Source organism: Emys orbicularis, chromosome 23 (genome assembly GCF_028017835.1).
Source record: "Emys orbicularis isolate rEmyOrb1 chromosome 23, rEmyOrb1.hap1, whole genome shotgun sequence".
Taxonomy (NCBI): domain Eukaryota; kingdom Metazoa; phylum Chordata; order Testudines; family Emydidae; genus Emys; species Emys orbicularis.
In genome coordinates this window covers 12,908,775-12,925,351 of record NC_088705.1, presented here as the reverse complement: position 1 = coordinate 12,925,351, position 16,577 = coordinate 12,908,775, and the positions used below count along the sequence as shown (strand labels likewise).

At 52.0% G+C, this 16,577-nt stretch overlaps 1 protein-coding gene across 1 annotated transcript; it reads left to right on the top strand.

Annotated features, from left to right (window-relative positions):
• The first annotated feature begins 4,984 nt into the window (after positions 1-4,984).
• TMEM200B (transmembrane protein 200B) lies at positions 4,985-6,346 on the top strand. Its single transcript, XM_065421505.1, has one exon. The coding sequence runs from the start codon at positions 4,985-4,987 to the stop codon at positions 6,344-6,346; it is 1,362 nt and encodes a 453-aa protein (XP_065277577.1).
• The last annotated feature ends 10,231 nt before the right edge of the window (positions 6,347-16,577 follow it).

Sequence of the window (16,577 nt, the reverse complement as noted above, 5' to 3'; positions counted from 1 at the left end):
GAGAGGGCATTGTGGGCGGGGGGAGAATGTCACATGAAGAAATTTTGGGGCAGGGTGGGTTGTTTCTTGCTTGTCCTGAAATGCCACTTGCAGTGATGATTTGCAGGACAAACAGCCTTTTGGGGATCAGAGGATAAAATGATGGAGACCGTTCTGGGAGGCCAACCAAACTGGAGTACCCCTTTAAACGCAACACACCCTCTTCTGATCAGCACTCGCCCACCCCACCACGGAAAGCTTTGGAGCACTCCATTGCAGAACTCACCTCCCTGGTTGGCTGCCTGGTTGGAGGGCTGTGGAGAAGCCAAAGTGGATCATGGAGAATCAACTCCCCGCCCGCCTGGACAACCAGACCTCCCACTCGGAATGGAGGCACGGTCGTGGGGCAGGGAAGGAAGCTCACACGACACTCCTAGTCTGGAGATGACCAGAGGCCTGCTGGCGTCTCTTGCCAGCACTAGATGAGCCCCAGTTCATCGCGCGGAAGGCCACTAGCTCACTTACCCTTTTCACAACTAGCTGCTGGCACCGTCCGTTCTGTGTGTAGCACAAGAGACGCCGTGGGCCTGATCCAAAGCCCGTGAATTCAGCAGGCTTCGAATCAGGTCTTGCTTGAGGAAACCAGAGGGTAAGTAGCAGATCGTGGCTCAGAGGAGTAGAGGGCATAGCAGCAGAGCCGGACACATCAAACCACATGGTGCCGTCTTACACAATTGTCATCTTTCTTTTTAACAGTTTTGGCTTTGTGAGCGGGCACTTTTGACACAGGTCATTTCCAGTAATGAAGGGTGGGAATAACAGCCGGTCTGTGTGGGACACAGGTAAACTTAAGTCCGACTGACGGATGACCCTTGGAATGAGGGTCAATTGGGTGTGATGCTTGTTAGTCCCCAAGCAATTATAGGCAGTTGCCTTGAAAAGTAGCTGGGTCTCTGCTTCGACATGCGGAGCTTAGGGGAAGCTAAATGAGATAGGAAGGGAATTAGGTTTAAAGAGACACTGACAAGGCTGGCAGCCAAAAATAGGACCAGCCCATTGTGTGTTTTAATGGTAAGACCATGTGTGAAATTTACAAGAATCCTCGTCCCTGAAACTGCAGGCAATGGACTGCGCTCTGGGGAGTGGATTTCACTCGACCCTACAACAGCCAAAGTCTGCAGCAGCATCAAAGAGGCTTTGCAAAATCCACGGAGTTTGGAGTTGTCAGCAGGACATTTAAAAGTTTGAATGTCGTTTTTTAAAGGTAGGTCAAATCTAAGATTGTAATTGAGGTTAGTTGCTCTCCACAGAGGGCTGGAGACAACACAATATAAACAACGGCACACTGAGGAGAAGCAAACGTAATCTTAGGAAGTATTAGGGAAGATTTAAAATGCCTGGTAACTTCATTTGGTAGCAGACGGTTTTAAGGGAGAAAATCTCGCTCATTTTGGGGCTGACTCCATCACTTTAGGTGACTGTTAAGGCAACCTTTATAATGCCTTTCCCCATGTGATGAAGGCTTTAGCAGTATGTTTCAAAGGCAGATTTAAAATCTCACTCATCAGTAGGCTGTGGGGTTTGTTGGGTTTTTTCCCTTTAAATCTCCCTCATTCAAATTGTCACAGCTTGACAGCCCTGGGCCAGGAACACACTGTCATCATGAAGCTTGTATATTTAATTCCTTCCCTCTGATACTAATAATGCCTTAAGATGATTAAAATTGGAAGAACTTTAGCATCTCATTTGCTTTCCATTGGTTATGCTGTTTGCTGGCTTTTTGCACTTCGCTCAAATTAGGCAGTGAAATTAGGCAGGTCGCTTTCCTTCTTTCCTGGTGTGTGTTTTTCATTTCTAATCAATTTGACTTTCTGTCTGTGGTGCGCAACTCCCCATCCTGTTGTGACTGGGTTCCCAATTCTGCAGGGGAAGGCTGCGAACTGGTGTGCGCTCTGTCGACAGCTGGGATTTAGGGCATGGTCTCTTTAACCCGTTTTGAGGAACACAATTCAGACTGGGTCCAGGCTATAGTTTGGCTGCCTCAGCACCACGGCACGTCCGCATCTACACCCTGCGTGCTTGTATCGGTGCATTGTGGGAGAAGCTGGGCAGTTCTCCAATCCCGCTTCGGCAGGGGATAGAGTGCCCGGAAGTCATGCACACAGAGGGAGAAAGGAGGGCTGGCCAAGTCAGTCATACGGGCACTGCTGGGGGGGTCCTGTCCGTGCCACATAAATACTACATTCCAGTCTAGTGACAGGAAAGGAGCCGCGTGCCAGCCTAGTCCTCTGACAGGAGCAAGATGCTGTTAGCTGCCAAGTTGGTGTGTGGACACAAACTTCCTTAGTGCCAACCAATGTTGGCAGCTGGCAAGCTGGAATGTGGCTGCAGGGTTATTTTTAAACCCAGTTTCAATCCACAACATGGGGGAAAATATTCTCCGCATGTTCGATTTGAAACCCCTTGTTTGTTTGCAAAATCTGATCATCCGTGGCTCAGTCAATGCCTGTTTGCTAACCCAGCAGCCTGCTCCCAGCCACTGTCCTGACGTCCCGACAAGCTGGGGTAAGGATCTGCCTGGGGGGTAATCAGCTGGTTCAGTCAGCTCTAGAACTGACCTAGAAAACAGGCTGTGCTCCTGCGTATGTAACAAAGACTTGCTGAGTAATGCGCACGCTGTACCTCCGTGGGAGAAAAGCCACTCAGACGTGGCTAACTGTTCTGTGCGTGCCGAGTACAGCCAGCCCATGGCTTTGCTCTACGCTGAGGGGAACGTCTCAGTGTTGCTCTGGAAGGGTGTTTTTCTTGCACACGTGGTACCTTTGGGGTATATTGGCAGTTGCCCTCCGGGCCCCTACTGCACATACCAATATACTGTCCATATATTCATTTATTTTCTTACTTTCTCAGTAGCTTAGCAGATGAGTGCTCTGCTTAATGTGCAAGTGATCCAGGTTCAAATCCTGCCTGCCTCAGAAGAGGTGAATATTCTCTCCTAGAAAAAAGAATGAGGAGTCCTTGTGGCACCTTAGAGACTAACAAATTTATTTATTGATTCATTTGGGCATAAATGGGTTAGTCTCTAAGGTGCCACAAGGACTCCTCATTCTTTTTGCTGATGCAGACTAACACGGCCGCCACTCGGAAACCAGTCTCTCCTAGGTCACACTAGATCAGTGGTTCTTAATCTTTACTGCAGCCTGCCCCCCTTTGGTTCTCGCACCCCGTATCAAAAATCGTTAAAGTAGGTCAGTTCTTTAAACCTAGCTATATTTTTTGTTTGTATATTACAGTAATCGTTAAAAAATGTATAATGTTAATAAATACATAGGTGTGATGAAACAAAGTAGTTGTACTTGCGTGCCTGTGCTTAATTTGTGTTTTCAATGATTTACCTTCTAAAAAATCTGGCATGTCTCGCCCCCCCAGAGAGGGCATCTCACACCCCCAGGGGGTGCGTGCACCCCAGGTTAAGAACCACTGACCTAGATGATCTAATAATCCTCCTGGGCTTACAGTCTATGACTCTTACGTTTCATTGAAAACAAGGTTTTTTTATATCAACCAATCCCTGAAGTTCTAGGAGCCCAAACACAACAGCGGGAGCTAATGCAGGACCACTGAGGAAATGCAACTGACTATGAGCAAAAAGCAAAAACCGGCTAGTCTAGCTCCACTTCCCAAGCTGAGCAAAGAACAAGAAGTAAATGGTAGAAAGGTCAGTAAGACAGACTCTTCCGTTCTTTCAGTTCTCCTGCCACTGACCCTGTAATAAGAAAAGAGCTTTTTCTCTCACCCACTGATGGGGTCTGTGAAACCCTCACATGGCGTTAATGGCGAGGGTTGTTTAAGTGTGGCCATAAACCAGACCCCTAGCTCTGCACTGATCTGCCCCCCGTGCCTCTTTCAAAAGACATCAGCTTAGTTTGACAAAGATCTTGCTGTCAGCCCTGTGACGCTGCAGGGGGAAAACGAGCCAGATTCTGCCCAGCTTCTAGAATCATCACTAGAGCTTCAGGCTGAGTCTGGAATGGGAAGGTCATTACCATTAACGATGGCTGCTCGAGAGTTATGGAAGTTCACAGCTTGGTGATCAGACCCCCGGCTCAGCGGCAGTCAATAATAATAATGATAACGCTGATCGTTAAAAACAACAACTTGTTTTGAGTAGGAAACTGAGCAGATTGGAGAATAAATGTGACGCTCCCAAGATCCTCTGCTGCTTTGTTTTGTTTTAATGGAGATATTTTTCTTGCTGCCTGAAGACTGGCTCTGTTGCTAAGATCCTGGGCTGGGAGTTGGGAGACCCGGGTTTTGTTGCACGCAGACTTGCCGTCCCTGCTCCGTGCCTCAGTTTCCCCAGCTGCAAATGGGGTGGGATAACGAGACCGACCACCCAGAGACGTTGTGAGGTTTAGCTAATACGTGTAAGATCCTTCGACATCCCTACCTAGAAGGTGCCGGAGAAATGGAAAGTACAGGCTGAAAGCCTGAGTCCTTACTCACCACGACTTCAGTGTGAACATTGTCGGAGCAAGGGCTGTTTATTTGTCCTGTCAGTAATTGGGCCAACAAATCTTGCATGTGCCCGCGCTGCTTTGACGTGCCCAGGGAGCTATTTTCACCTGCACAGACAGGCATTCATGCTCACGGTCTCCTTTTCATTTGCTGGGCTGTTCGGGGTGGGGACCATTGTTTTCTTCCGCTATACATGCAATCAACCTTACTAATCCATCAGGCAGATGTGCATTGCTTTGGGTGGGCATGGGCTAGGCGCTTGTGTTTGAAAGACACCACCCAGTCTAGCTTCTGAGTGGAAAGGAGAGAAATGCCTCCAGGAGGACGTAGGCAGGAGGCAGAGAAGGGAAGGGGAAGGCCTGTTGCATGAGCCACCATGTCCCAGCTCCTCGGTTGTGAGCCCTTCCTCTCCACTGTCTGCTAGTGATGCCTTCTGTTCATCTCTTTTCTCCCCCACTCTCTAGAAAGACCTGACAAGGAGGATGCCATGACGGCCGGCAGCGCCGAAGCCAGCAGAGCCATGAGAAATCAGGAGCCTCTGGAGAAGAAGCCCCTGGGACCCGCCCCTCCTCCACGGAGGCACAGACGCAGGTTGAGGCGCAAGCCGCCGACCGAGGGGGCCGTGAAGGGACAGCTCCGGATGCGCTCGCCTTCAGGGGCCTTCGTGATGGTGGGTGTCTCCGTCGTCTTGGTCGGCATGACGATCGCCGTTGTGGGCTACTGGCCTCACCGGGGCCCACACGCAGCCGGGCCCGGGGCCAGGCTGGGTAACTCCAGCGGCATGGGGGACATGAAGAAGGAAGTGAAGGTCTCTGCCCAGGCCCGCTACTTCCCTCACAGTGAGAAGCTGAAGCTGATTGGCCCCGTCATCATGGGCGTCGGCCTCTTCATTGTCATCTGCGCCAACACCATGCTGTACGAGAACAGGGACATGGAGACCCGCCTGTTGATGCAGAAAGGCCTCTACTCCATGACCCCGGGCCTCCTCCAGGACTTCAGCCAGGAGGACAAGTACTGCCAGAGGACGACTAGCTTGCCCCTCCTCAAGGCCAATGCCGAGTGTGTCGAGGGCTGTTACGAGGTGGATCTCTCCTCCAGCGGCTTCCAATCCTGTTCCAGTCCCAGGAACAAATGGGCCGACTGCTACGGGCACAACAGGCTCCAGACGACAGCCCAGCTGCTCCATCACAAAGGGGTTTCCCCCTCCATGTCCCTCCTCAGCGTCCGCTCAGACTCTGGCAACTCCATGGAGGGGAACCTCAATCTGTCCTTCACCCGCGGGGCCGAGTCTGTAATTTCCTTGGCTGCCACCGCCCGGTCACTTCCCATCATCAAGGTGAACAACTGCCTCATTGAGAAGCCATCTGCATCTCCGGGGGCGGGCGACGAGGGGGGGATCAGCCTGGCAGGGACGCCGGATGAGGCACCAAGGCTCTCCTGGACTCTCCCACCCAGGGTCGGCAGTGTCTCCCCCAGAGGAGATGACCTCCAGGGTGGCCATGTTGTTATTAACATAGGCAGCAGGCCTCCGTCCGTCGCTGCTGGCGAGACGTACCTGGACCCAGAAGGCACCGAGAACGACTTCAACTCAGACGTTCAGCTCCACAATCCGGGTCACTCCAAGTCGCTGGACCTTGGCAGCCCGGGCGTGCTGCTGGTGGCGCCCATCAAAGACCGGAAGAACAGGAGCTGGCCTAGACTTGACCACATCAGCCTGGTAGGCTACGCCAAACTGGAAAGCACGGGCGAGTCCTCCGACAGGCTATTGGAGCAGACAGATCAGCAGGGCAGGGACGAGCCCAGCCCCAGCACCCAGGAGGTGGGAACAGAGATGGGTTCATGGGTCTGACTTGGCAGGGGATGGGTGACACGGCCAGGACACTCTCCCGTCTTTTCATTGCCTCGCCTGGGGGACTGCTGGGTGTGTTCTTCTTTGAAGCAGATGTTCCAATGATGGGGGGAGGTCAGTGCTGCTGATTGAGCCCAGGACAGGCCTGCTGCTCCTTAGGGGAGACTCTTCAAGGCATAGTTGTCTCCTCCCCAGAGGCACCGGGTGCTGAGGTGTCGCTCGATTTCTCAGTGGGCAGTTCGGCCTTGCCTTACGACCCCCTCTCCCCGAGCCACGTGGGGAATCTGGGCTTAGACAAGCACCCCCAAAAGGGGAGGCGGGGTGGGGATCCCTGCTACTAAGCCACATGGACCCCTTTCCTCATCGTTAGCCGGAAGGGCTGCGGCAGCGGGTGGGTGAGGGCCCCCCCCCCACCGCCCCACTCCGCTCAGCAATTCACTGGCCAATGGCACGTTAAGGCTACCAGGGTTATTAAATGTTCTCTCGCCACCACCAAGGTGCTGAGTCAGTCATTTTGCCTGCATGATGTTTCGGCATCTGTCTTTGCAAAGCTCGCTGTCACGGGTTGCCCCCCTTCAGGATGCCACTTGATGGGCTGAGATACCACTGAGTCCACCTGTTCTGCCAGCCTGGGCCCCCTTTAACCTGTCTTGCTGAGCCAGGCTCTTAAGCCTCCTCCAGCACAGACACAGGCAGGGCCACACCCACCTGCAGAACGACACAGACACAGAGATCAGCTCTGGGAAGACTCAGCTAACGGGACTTGCCCCAGCACTCAGGAGCCCACCTCCCCTGGAGTGCAGACCCAAAGGGATATTGTCTTGCGCTGTTCAGAAGAATCTGCACCGCGCAAGCTCATAAAAATTCACCCTCTTCCTCAATGTGAAGAGAAATATGCACCCCTTTGTGCCCTCCCAGTTAGAAATCGCACAAACTGGGTTTAATAATAAACAAAATATATTTATTAACTATAAAAGGTAGATTTTAAGTGCTTATAAGGGTTAGCAAACAGAACAAAGCAGATTACTAAGCAAATAAAACCAAACACGCAAACTAAGCTTGTTTCACTAAAGAAATTGGTTATAAATAGTAATTTCTCACCCTGAATCTTGAATTTAGGCGGGATGCAGAGTTTCTGTAGCTCCAAGTTCCACTTATTTCTTCTTACAGACTGGACCCCTGTCTCAGTCTGGACTCACCCCTGCCTTTCCCCTCAGGTTAGTTCCTTTGTCCCTTCAGGTACTTTCAGCAGTCCCTCTTCTTTCCTCTCCATTTGCCTTCCTCCCCACCCTTAAATAAGTTTTACAGAAGGTGGGGATCTTTTGTTTCCCAAACTTGACCCCACCCTTTTAGTGGAAAGTGACAAGAAGTCCCAGATAATGTTCAGTATCAGGTGACAAGACCACCTGACCTAGTAGTTTCACAGCTATGGCCTCCCAGGAGGGAGAAAGATTAGTATCTTCACAGTCTTGTTGTTCCTCCTAATGGCCCATCAAATCTGATGGCCTGTCGTTTGGTGGGTGTCTTCCCAACACACACCCAGTTGTAATTGTTACATAGGCCATATTCCTAACTTTAGATACAGAAATGATACATGCATACAAATTGGATAATCACATTCAGGAAATCAGAACCTTTCCAATGATACCTTACATGAGCCATCTTGCATAAACCATATCTCAGTTATGTCATATCCATATTATAAGGATATTTTCATAAAGAATCTGGAGTGTAACGTCACACTCGCCAGCGGCCTTCAGCTCCCGCGTCCTCCAGGAAGTCCCTCCTGCCACTGTCAGAGCGACAGGAACCGTCAGCGGACGGGGCCCAGGCAGGATCTCTGGTGTGTCTGGTTTCATTGAGGAGGGCACCTGGCTGAACATGAAGAAGCAATAGGAGCATTTCCGCGGTGTGGAGATGGGACTCCGTTGGGTGAGGGCAGGTCCACACTGCAGTCGGGGGCGTGACTGCAGCTCAGAGGGGCACACCCCCTGCCTGCTTTAATCTAGCTAGGCTAGCTTGCTAAAAACAGCAGCCGCACAGACCTCACCCTGGGCTAGGAACATGAGTCGTACCCAGGGGTCTGGGCGGGTTTTATGCAGCCCCCCCTGCTGCGTCTTCACTGCCATTTTTAGCCGCACTCACTTGATTAAAGCTCGTGTGTGTATGCCTTTCCAATCTCCACTGAAGCTATATCTCTGCTCTGCAATCAGACCTCTGATTGCTGTGTAGCTAGCGCTTTAAAGGAGTGGCACTCACTTACACCAGCTCTGAATTTGGCCCTAGAGCTGCGTGACACAGCAGGGGGAGGGAAGGAAGTGGACTTTTTCCTGGGAAATGTTCGCCATTTAAATTGGATCAGTTCCCATCCCCTTCCCGGAAAGGTCAACTTTTGCCTCAAACGTTGGTACAAGCATGTCTCGTCACCTGTGTCCTCTGCAAAGCTGCTCGCGTGGGGGCAGGGGGACACTGTTGGGGCATTGTCACAAAAACACAATACATTTTTGCATTTGGATCATGTGCTCATGGGACTTTTGCACAGCCCTGGCACATGCCAGGAAAGAGACGGCTGGGGACGAGGAGGATAACTTTGACCAGGATGAGCAGCGTGTTTTAAAAGTGTTATGATGTAAGCAGGGATGTGACAGCAGGTACCCACGCAGGCACCAGGTTAGCCATGCATAGGTGACAGCGTAGTCATCTGCAGCTATGAGACCCTGTGCATCAGGTTGATTTGTAACTACAGATAAAAGGGAACCTGGGTCTGATCCCTAGTTTGGTTGGTCGGTTTGTACAAAATCAAGACTGAAGTTTTGCAAACTCCAAACCCGGCTTCCTCTGCCCCTGGCAGTCAGCGCACCGGAGGAGCCTTCTCCAGCCCTGTGGAACAGTAGGTATGGGCTGTCTAGGCCCACATCTAATCCTGCATTCGTGCTGCTGTCCGACTAGGTAGAAGTTAAAGGCTCAAGGCTTGTTTCTCTTGTAGCCACGCACAGCCAGGCATGCAGCCCTTGCAAATATGCTAGCGCTACTGACTTCTGTGGGAGCTTGGGTAGATGATATCGACCTGTGTTAGGATTATGTGCGGCCGCCCATCACTAGAGGTAGGTGATAGTGCTTAAATCGATAGCAATAGCAAAGTCCCTAGGGGACTTTCTGGAGTTTCTGGCTGTTTGGGGGGGGGGGGTTGTTTGTGTTACATCGTTTCAGGCAGGTAGGGATTGATGGGGTGGAGCGTTTGAGTACATGTGAAGGAGGGGAGGGGCATCAGGGCTGGGATTCTTATGGTGGAAAGTCGTTTTCAGAAAGGAAGGTTTTGGACAGACTCTGGATTTGCCTGATCTCCTCTGGACGTTCGCTCCGTAGCTGGACTCCCTCGGCCAAGGCCCTGGCACGGTGGAATCAGAGCAGAAGGCCATGCTTTCAAAGGGCTGCCTCCCGTGTGCGAGGCACAACTCCTCTGTGCAAAGCGCCACGCCGGGGTGCACACCTGCGCCCAGCTGCACGCTTCTCCCACAGACGCCTGCGCACACACGGGCTGGCACAAGAAAAAAAGCACTCGTGAACTTTGGCCAAGTAAAAAAACCTCCCCCTCAACCTCCTTTTCCATCTGGGTGAGTTCAGGGCTGATGGAAACAAACATCATCCTCGTCTCACTGGACCTGGGTGAGTCATGAGGGCGGATGACCTGGTTACTGAATAATCTCTTCATTGCAGAACCAGGTAACTTACTAGCCCAGGTATCAATGGTACTTCCAAGCTGCTCTGCTCGCAGGGTCTCTCCCATCCTTGCTCTACAGCTCAACACCTTGTTCCCTAGGAAAGCGAGAGCTGGAGTGAGAAAAGTTCCTGGAACAAAGGTTTCCATCACCCTAAGGACCGGGAGAGTTCAGCTCCAGGGGTCTGATTTGCAAAGAGAGGGGCCACCTGCTGAATTTGGATCTGGGTTTGGGATTCTAACGCCTGTGAAGCTGGGAGGGCGTCGTTTGGATCTGGGTTTTGTTAGTGCTAAAAGAAACCAAGACCAAAGGAGCTGTTCCATACCGCCCAGTAACTCAGTAGGGGTCACACATTGTACGGTGAGTCTGACTCGCCCCACGCTTACACCCGTTTAAACTTTGCTGCAGTCAGGGGAGAAAGGCTGATCCAGAGGTTTGGGAAACCTGTATTCAATTCCCTGGTCTACCACAGATTCCCTTTATGATCTGGGGTAAGTTTCTTAGACCTAGTGCTTTGAAGCTATTTAGGTGCCTAACTCCCATTGGTTTATTCTTTGGACCTCTGTTCCCCATCTAAAAACAGGCCAATAACATTTCTGGTGCTGGAAGCATAAATGCATTAAAGACTGTAAGGTTCTCAGATCTGATAGTCGTGGGGGCTGTAGAGAGATTTACACCCGTGAGAGGAGTATCAGGCCCCCCCAGTTCTGAAATCGGGACTTTGGCAAAATTCCCGCTGAGACCTCACTCCCCACTCACCTCGCTAAGCCCAGTCTGTCGGGGTGTTGCAGGCCCGTCTGTCACAGGATCCTTTGTAGCCGATAGCAGGGAAAATCGCAGCTCGGCATTAACCTGCCGAGGAAGGAAAACATCTGCTGCCCATTTCCTTGTGTGTGAGGAATTTCCTAGAAATGTTTCTAATTCTACTCCCAATGTCCTGTTCCAAATTCTTCACTGTGGCCTTAATTACCCTCTGGAAGGTGGGGTGAGAAGCAAACAGTGCTGGCTTTGGAGTTGTTAAAGGGGCCGCGGCAATATACCACTCATCTAGCTATGTCTTTTAGCTCCGTCCTGACTCATATTTAATAACATGCCTCGAGACTGGGCCGGCTCATGGTGTTTAATTTTTCCCTTCGTGTTGCTTGTTCGATGCTCTGCGCTTTGCTCCGCGGGAGCAGTGAGACGTCTCACGGCCGGGTTCTCAGGCACTAGCCCTGTGCTGTGATGCGCCCAGCATTGCAGGGACACAGTGTAGTCTAGCAGGATTTATTATAGCCAGTGAGGAAGGCACTAGACACAGTCAGTTTAGCTAAATCTAATCCCCGATTTCCCTGTGTCTCTGTGGCCTCAAGTCACATAAACATACCGTGCCTCAGTTTCCCCATCTGCATAATGAGACTCCGCCTCCTTTGTCGCGCACTTACAGATCCTTGGATAAAATCTGCGCTGTAAATATTATCAGTGGATTGATCACATGAGTCGTCAGTTCTGCCGCCAGCTCGGCCTGTGGCCACGACACTTAACATCGCCCTGCCTCAGTTTCCACCTCTGTTTTAAAACAAAAAAGGGAAAATCATCGGTAGCACCAGGGTGTCGTGAAGATCAACTAGTTAACATGGCTGAAGTGCTTTAACAGTGGGACATGCTAAATATTATATGGCAGAGGGAAGTTTGGGTAAACAAATCTTTTAAAAGCAAGACCCCACTGTTTTTCTCCTGGGCCCTACTCGCCTGTCCTCACTCGGGTTTTACTCCCATTAAAACCAGTGGGAATTTTGCCTGAGTAACAGCTGCAGGATGTGCCCATTTGCTTTCCTGAAACTCGTCCCTTCTTAAAAACAAATCTGAACTCAGCATCACCCCGAGCCAGGCAGCCTCTCAGCAGGCTGAGGGCGGAGGAAGGAGCGTCTTCCAGAGGAAGCAGCTTGTCCCCATTCTGTTCGCCGCCAGGGAGGTGGTTGGTAACGGACCAGATGGGCGCCTCCCATACAGCCTTGAAAAGCGGTGGTAGTGGGATCTCCTGGATTTCGCCAAGGAGGCTCTGTGCTGCAGTGTAGCACCTGAGCTGAGCGGGGTGGGAAGTGACCGACTTGGGCTAAAGGCCAGACAGGAGCCATAGTGACCATCTGCTCTGAGCCCCTGGGTAGCACGGGCCAGAGCTCCTCACCCAGGGCGTCACTTGTGGTTGAGCTGGAATTCACGTCTTCTTAGACATCCAGTCCCGAGGGGAAGGTTCCCGAGCGATAGAGAATCCACCACATCCCTTGGGAAAATGTTCCAATGGCCAACGAGGTTGTTGCTAGGCTCTGGCACTGCAGTTGGGAGCTGGGCCTGGGACTTCCCCCTTAACAAATATCCAGAGTCTCCCATTCAGGGAGGGCCTGGGCTGGCTTTAATCTAGCCGGCTCCGACAGCAGAACGGTGCTGCCGTGGCAAGGTGAGCGTCAGTGCTGGCTGTACAAACCCGCCTGGAACACCGGGTACATTCCTTGCAGGGCTGCTGCGGCTTCCGGCAGCCGAGCTAGCTAGATTAAAGCCAGCTCAGGCGCGTCAGCTCAAGCGGCAATCACACCCCGCGACCGCAGTGGAGACGGCCCCAAAGCCCCAGGTCTGCTCTTGGCTACGTTCACCATCAGCATTTTGCTGAGTGCCCTTTTGCGTCCCGAGCTCCCCAGCCATTTCTCCGGAAAAGGAGACAAATGAATTCAAATTAAAAAAAAAAAAAAAAGCGGTTTGCGTTGAGTGACCTTTCACTCCCCTCAGTTCCGGGCACGGATTGCTGGCTTTTTGAGGGCCATGCTGGCAGCTTGCCAGCTGCCCACGGGCCGCACCAAATGCAGCATAAACCTCCAATTCCAAAATAACCCTGCCCGGTCGTAGTGTGTGAGCTCTGACTTGCCCTTTGTTAGATGACTAGAAATCGCCTGCAGGGCAAACCTGCCCTGGATCCTTGTTAGCCTCACTCGGCAGCAATAAGGAGAAGCCCAGTGACTCCACGGGCTGCGCTTGGTCTGGCTTAACGTCGGCTAGGCACACGCACCTCTTTTCGGAGCCCCCCCCCGGGCCGTGCTCTGCCACCACTGGGCCCCCATGAAACTGAGACCCGAGCTCAGCCCAGCCTGGGTCACATTTCCAGAAAGCGGGAAATTTGTCAGTGCAGCTTCCAGTTTTTATTTGTGCTGATGACATTCCAGTCAGGGATCAGGATCCCATTGTGCTAGGGGCTGTACATTCATGTAATGTATCGGCGGTCCCTGCCCCACAAGAGCTTACACTTGAAGTATCCCGGGAGAGACAGCGTTAGGTGGGGCATGGGTATGTAGCCATGATAACCTCCGTCAACTGCCTCCCCGTGGACCAGCACCACATCCCAACTGGTCGCATGCTGCACTCAGACCCGGCACCAACCCAGGCCCACCCCAAGGAGGGCATGTCCAGGGGAAGTGACTTATTTCAAAGGGGACAAATGGAGGGAGACGTAAGAACAAAAATCAGCCAAACACAATCTGTGATAGGCCCACAGCCGAGCCCTAAATGCCCACCCTGGAGGAGGTGGAAAGGTTCAAGGGAATCCTCCGGGCTTACAGAAATTGGGCTCCCAGCTCCTCTGCCTTCCTCTGGAGGATTTGAAGAATAGGGGGAACTATCCAAATATCCTGGGAGGAAGAAACACGCACTCTCTGCAGTCAAATGGCGCCCAGCCCGGTACTGAGAGCCGTCTGTCACTGACGGAGCTAGACACTTACTCGGCTCCGAGAGGCCTCGGCTCTGACGTGCCGTTTTCTGTGGAAGTCGGCTGCTGCTGTCAGGATCGCGGAGGGGGCGTTTTAATAGCAGCCCTTCAGCTGCCTTGTACAATCAGGCTCCAACGCAAAGCAGAAAGGTTAAAATAGCAGCGTCGGCAGCCCAAACATTGCAGGGATCGGAGCTGTTCGCTCGGCGTGGATCCGGGGCTGTGGATTTTGCATGGGGCTGCTTTATTTTCGGGGTTTCCTCACGGCAATATTAGGGTTTATCATTTGTTACAGTAACACCGAGAGGCCCCGAATGAGGTCAGGGCCCTACGGTGCTAGTAAGAGCCAGCCCCTGGCCTAAAGAGCGTCCCAGACAAGGCAGAGAACAAAAGGCTTTTATCCCCATTTCACACATGGGAAATGGCCTCACAGAAAGAGATCTAGTCACCGGCCCAAGGTCCCACAGGCAGGTTGGGAAGGGACTGGGATTTGGAGCCGCTGGACCAGCTCTCCTCTCCGGCGGGACCCGTGTACTCTGGGGACGGTGGTTCTTTGTAAAGCCCCCTGACCTCCACCCAGGACACGGGCTCGGGTTATTGTTCCCCAGGGATGTGGAGGCAGCGCGCTCTGCTCCCTTCCCCCACGCGCTGGGGCAGGGTGGGGCTCATGTGACACTTTCTCCGAGCACCCAGGACTGTGGGTTACCTTGTTACCCCCCCCTGCCTCAGCAGGAGAGAGATTTGTTGGTGCTAAACGGGGTGATCATGGGGTGGGGGGGGTTGGCCTGTCTCTGGGGCCAAAACAATGAGTTTGGGGGAAATATAAGGTGAAGCAAAACGACATTTTATTATCCACCCCGAGGGAACAAACAGGACAGCGCTTTTATTATTTATTAATATTTTTTATTATATTATTTTATATATTTTATTCGCTTTTGTTTCCAGGACCCAACTTAGACCTTCGTCTCCCATGGCTTCATATCCCCCAGCCCCTCCTCAAACTGTTTTCCTGTTGACTTAATAGGCAAATGGGGCTTCCTTTGTGTTGGTGCCACAATGCTTAATTGACATTAGACCCAGCAGTGTGTTGGGTGCAGTGAGTTTGTCAGGCCTGATGGGATTTACTGATGCAGAGCAGGGAACCACTCAGGGGTTCCTGTGTTCCTCAGTTGTGAGTGCTGTGAACGGTGCCCGTGGCTTCACAGGGTGTCCCAGCCCAATCCTCCTGAACTAGAAAGCTGCAATGCTTTGAGGGAGGGGGAATGAGCCCTCCACATATTCTCCCACACACTGGGTTCTCCAAGGGCTGGAGTCGCTTTATTTATGTAAGGTGGGACTTTCCAAAGTGCCTCGGAGAGTTAGGAGCACAAGCTTCACCCTTAGTCACTTAAATGTAACAATGCAGTTCTGTGCACCCTAATTCAACTCCCAGGAACAATGCTAGCCACCCTGGGGCGTTAAATACTCGGATACACTCCGCTCCTGACTGCCCCGCATTTGAGAGAGGGCAGAGCTGGACCCAGGTTTCCTTTCACTTCCCTCTGAGGTTTACCCTCTGGCTGGTTCCAGCTAATAAGTTGCACAGGTGGAGCTAAATCATTAGTTGATGCATTTCACCTGCAGCAGCAGCTACCCCCCCTCCTCCAGCCGTGAGGTGACCTGCAGGGGGATTCGTGCTCTTCCCCTGAGCTGCAGGTTGGAAGTGGTTTGAGGAGCTCTGCTTTCTGCGGACAGGTAAGGGAAAGTCTTGCTAGCTTAGTCTTCAAGCCTATGCCAAGCCTAGGGCTGTATTAACAATTGGGCACTTGTAACAGCCAGGGAATTCCTATGTTGGTGGGGGATTTAAATGGCATGTTCTCTGACATAAGTGTTAGGGTTTTGTACGTTACTGGCCTAGAGGACAGCGGGGGAGCTGTAAATGGGATATATCGAGATATTTGTAAGTCTTTTGACGCAGTCCCACAAGCCATTCTCCTAAGCAAACTAGGGAACTGTGGTTGAGATGGAAATATTATAAGGTGGTTTCAAAACTGGTTGAAAGAGCCTGCTCAAAGAGTAGCTATCAATGGTTTGCTAACAGACTGTGGGACGGACCTACTGGAGTCCTGCAGCGGTCTGTCCTGGGCCTGGCACCAGTCAATATTTTCATGGACGACTTAGATAATGAAGGTGGGAGGGGTCACAAGCACTTTGGAGGACGGGATTGGAATTCAAAATGACCTTGACAAATGGGCGCGTGGGTCTGAAATCAGCCAGCTGAAATTCAAGAAAGACAAGTGCAAAGCCAAAGGGGGGGAAAAAGTCAAATGCACAACTACAAAAGGGGGCTAACGGGCTAGGTGGAGTGCAGCTGAAAAGGATCTGGGGGTTCTAGTGGGTCACAAATTGAATATGAGTCAACAATGTGATGCAGTGCAAAAAAAAAGTGAACGTCATTCTGGAGAGTATTAACAGGAGTGTCGTATGTGAGACCCAGGAAGTCATTGAGCCAGGGAGATTCTGGAGCAGTGGCCCTCACGGGCATGCTGGCAGGGGCCCGAGTGGGCAGTGGGGGGACTCACGCGAGCACCTGTCAATGTCCTGCTAACTACCTGGGGGCTCTCCCTTGACAGCCGCTCTGTGGGAACGATCCCTATGGCAGGGCTCGGGTCCCAAGGGGGCAGTCCCTTGGCAGCCATGAGCTCCTGCTCCTCCCATCAGCAGGAACGAACAGCTGTTCCCAATGAATGAGGCAGGCGAACTGAGATGGATGACTTAGCTATGGGGGAAACCCGGGGGG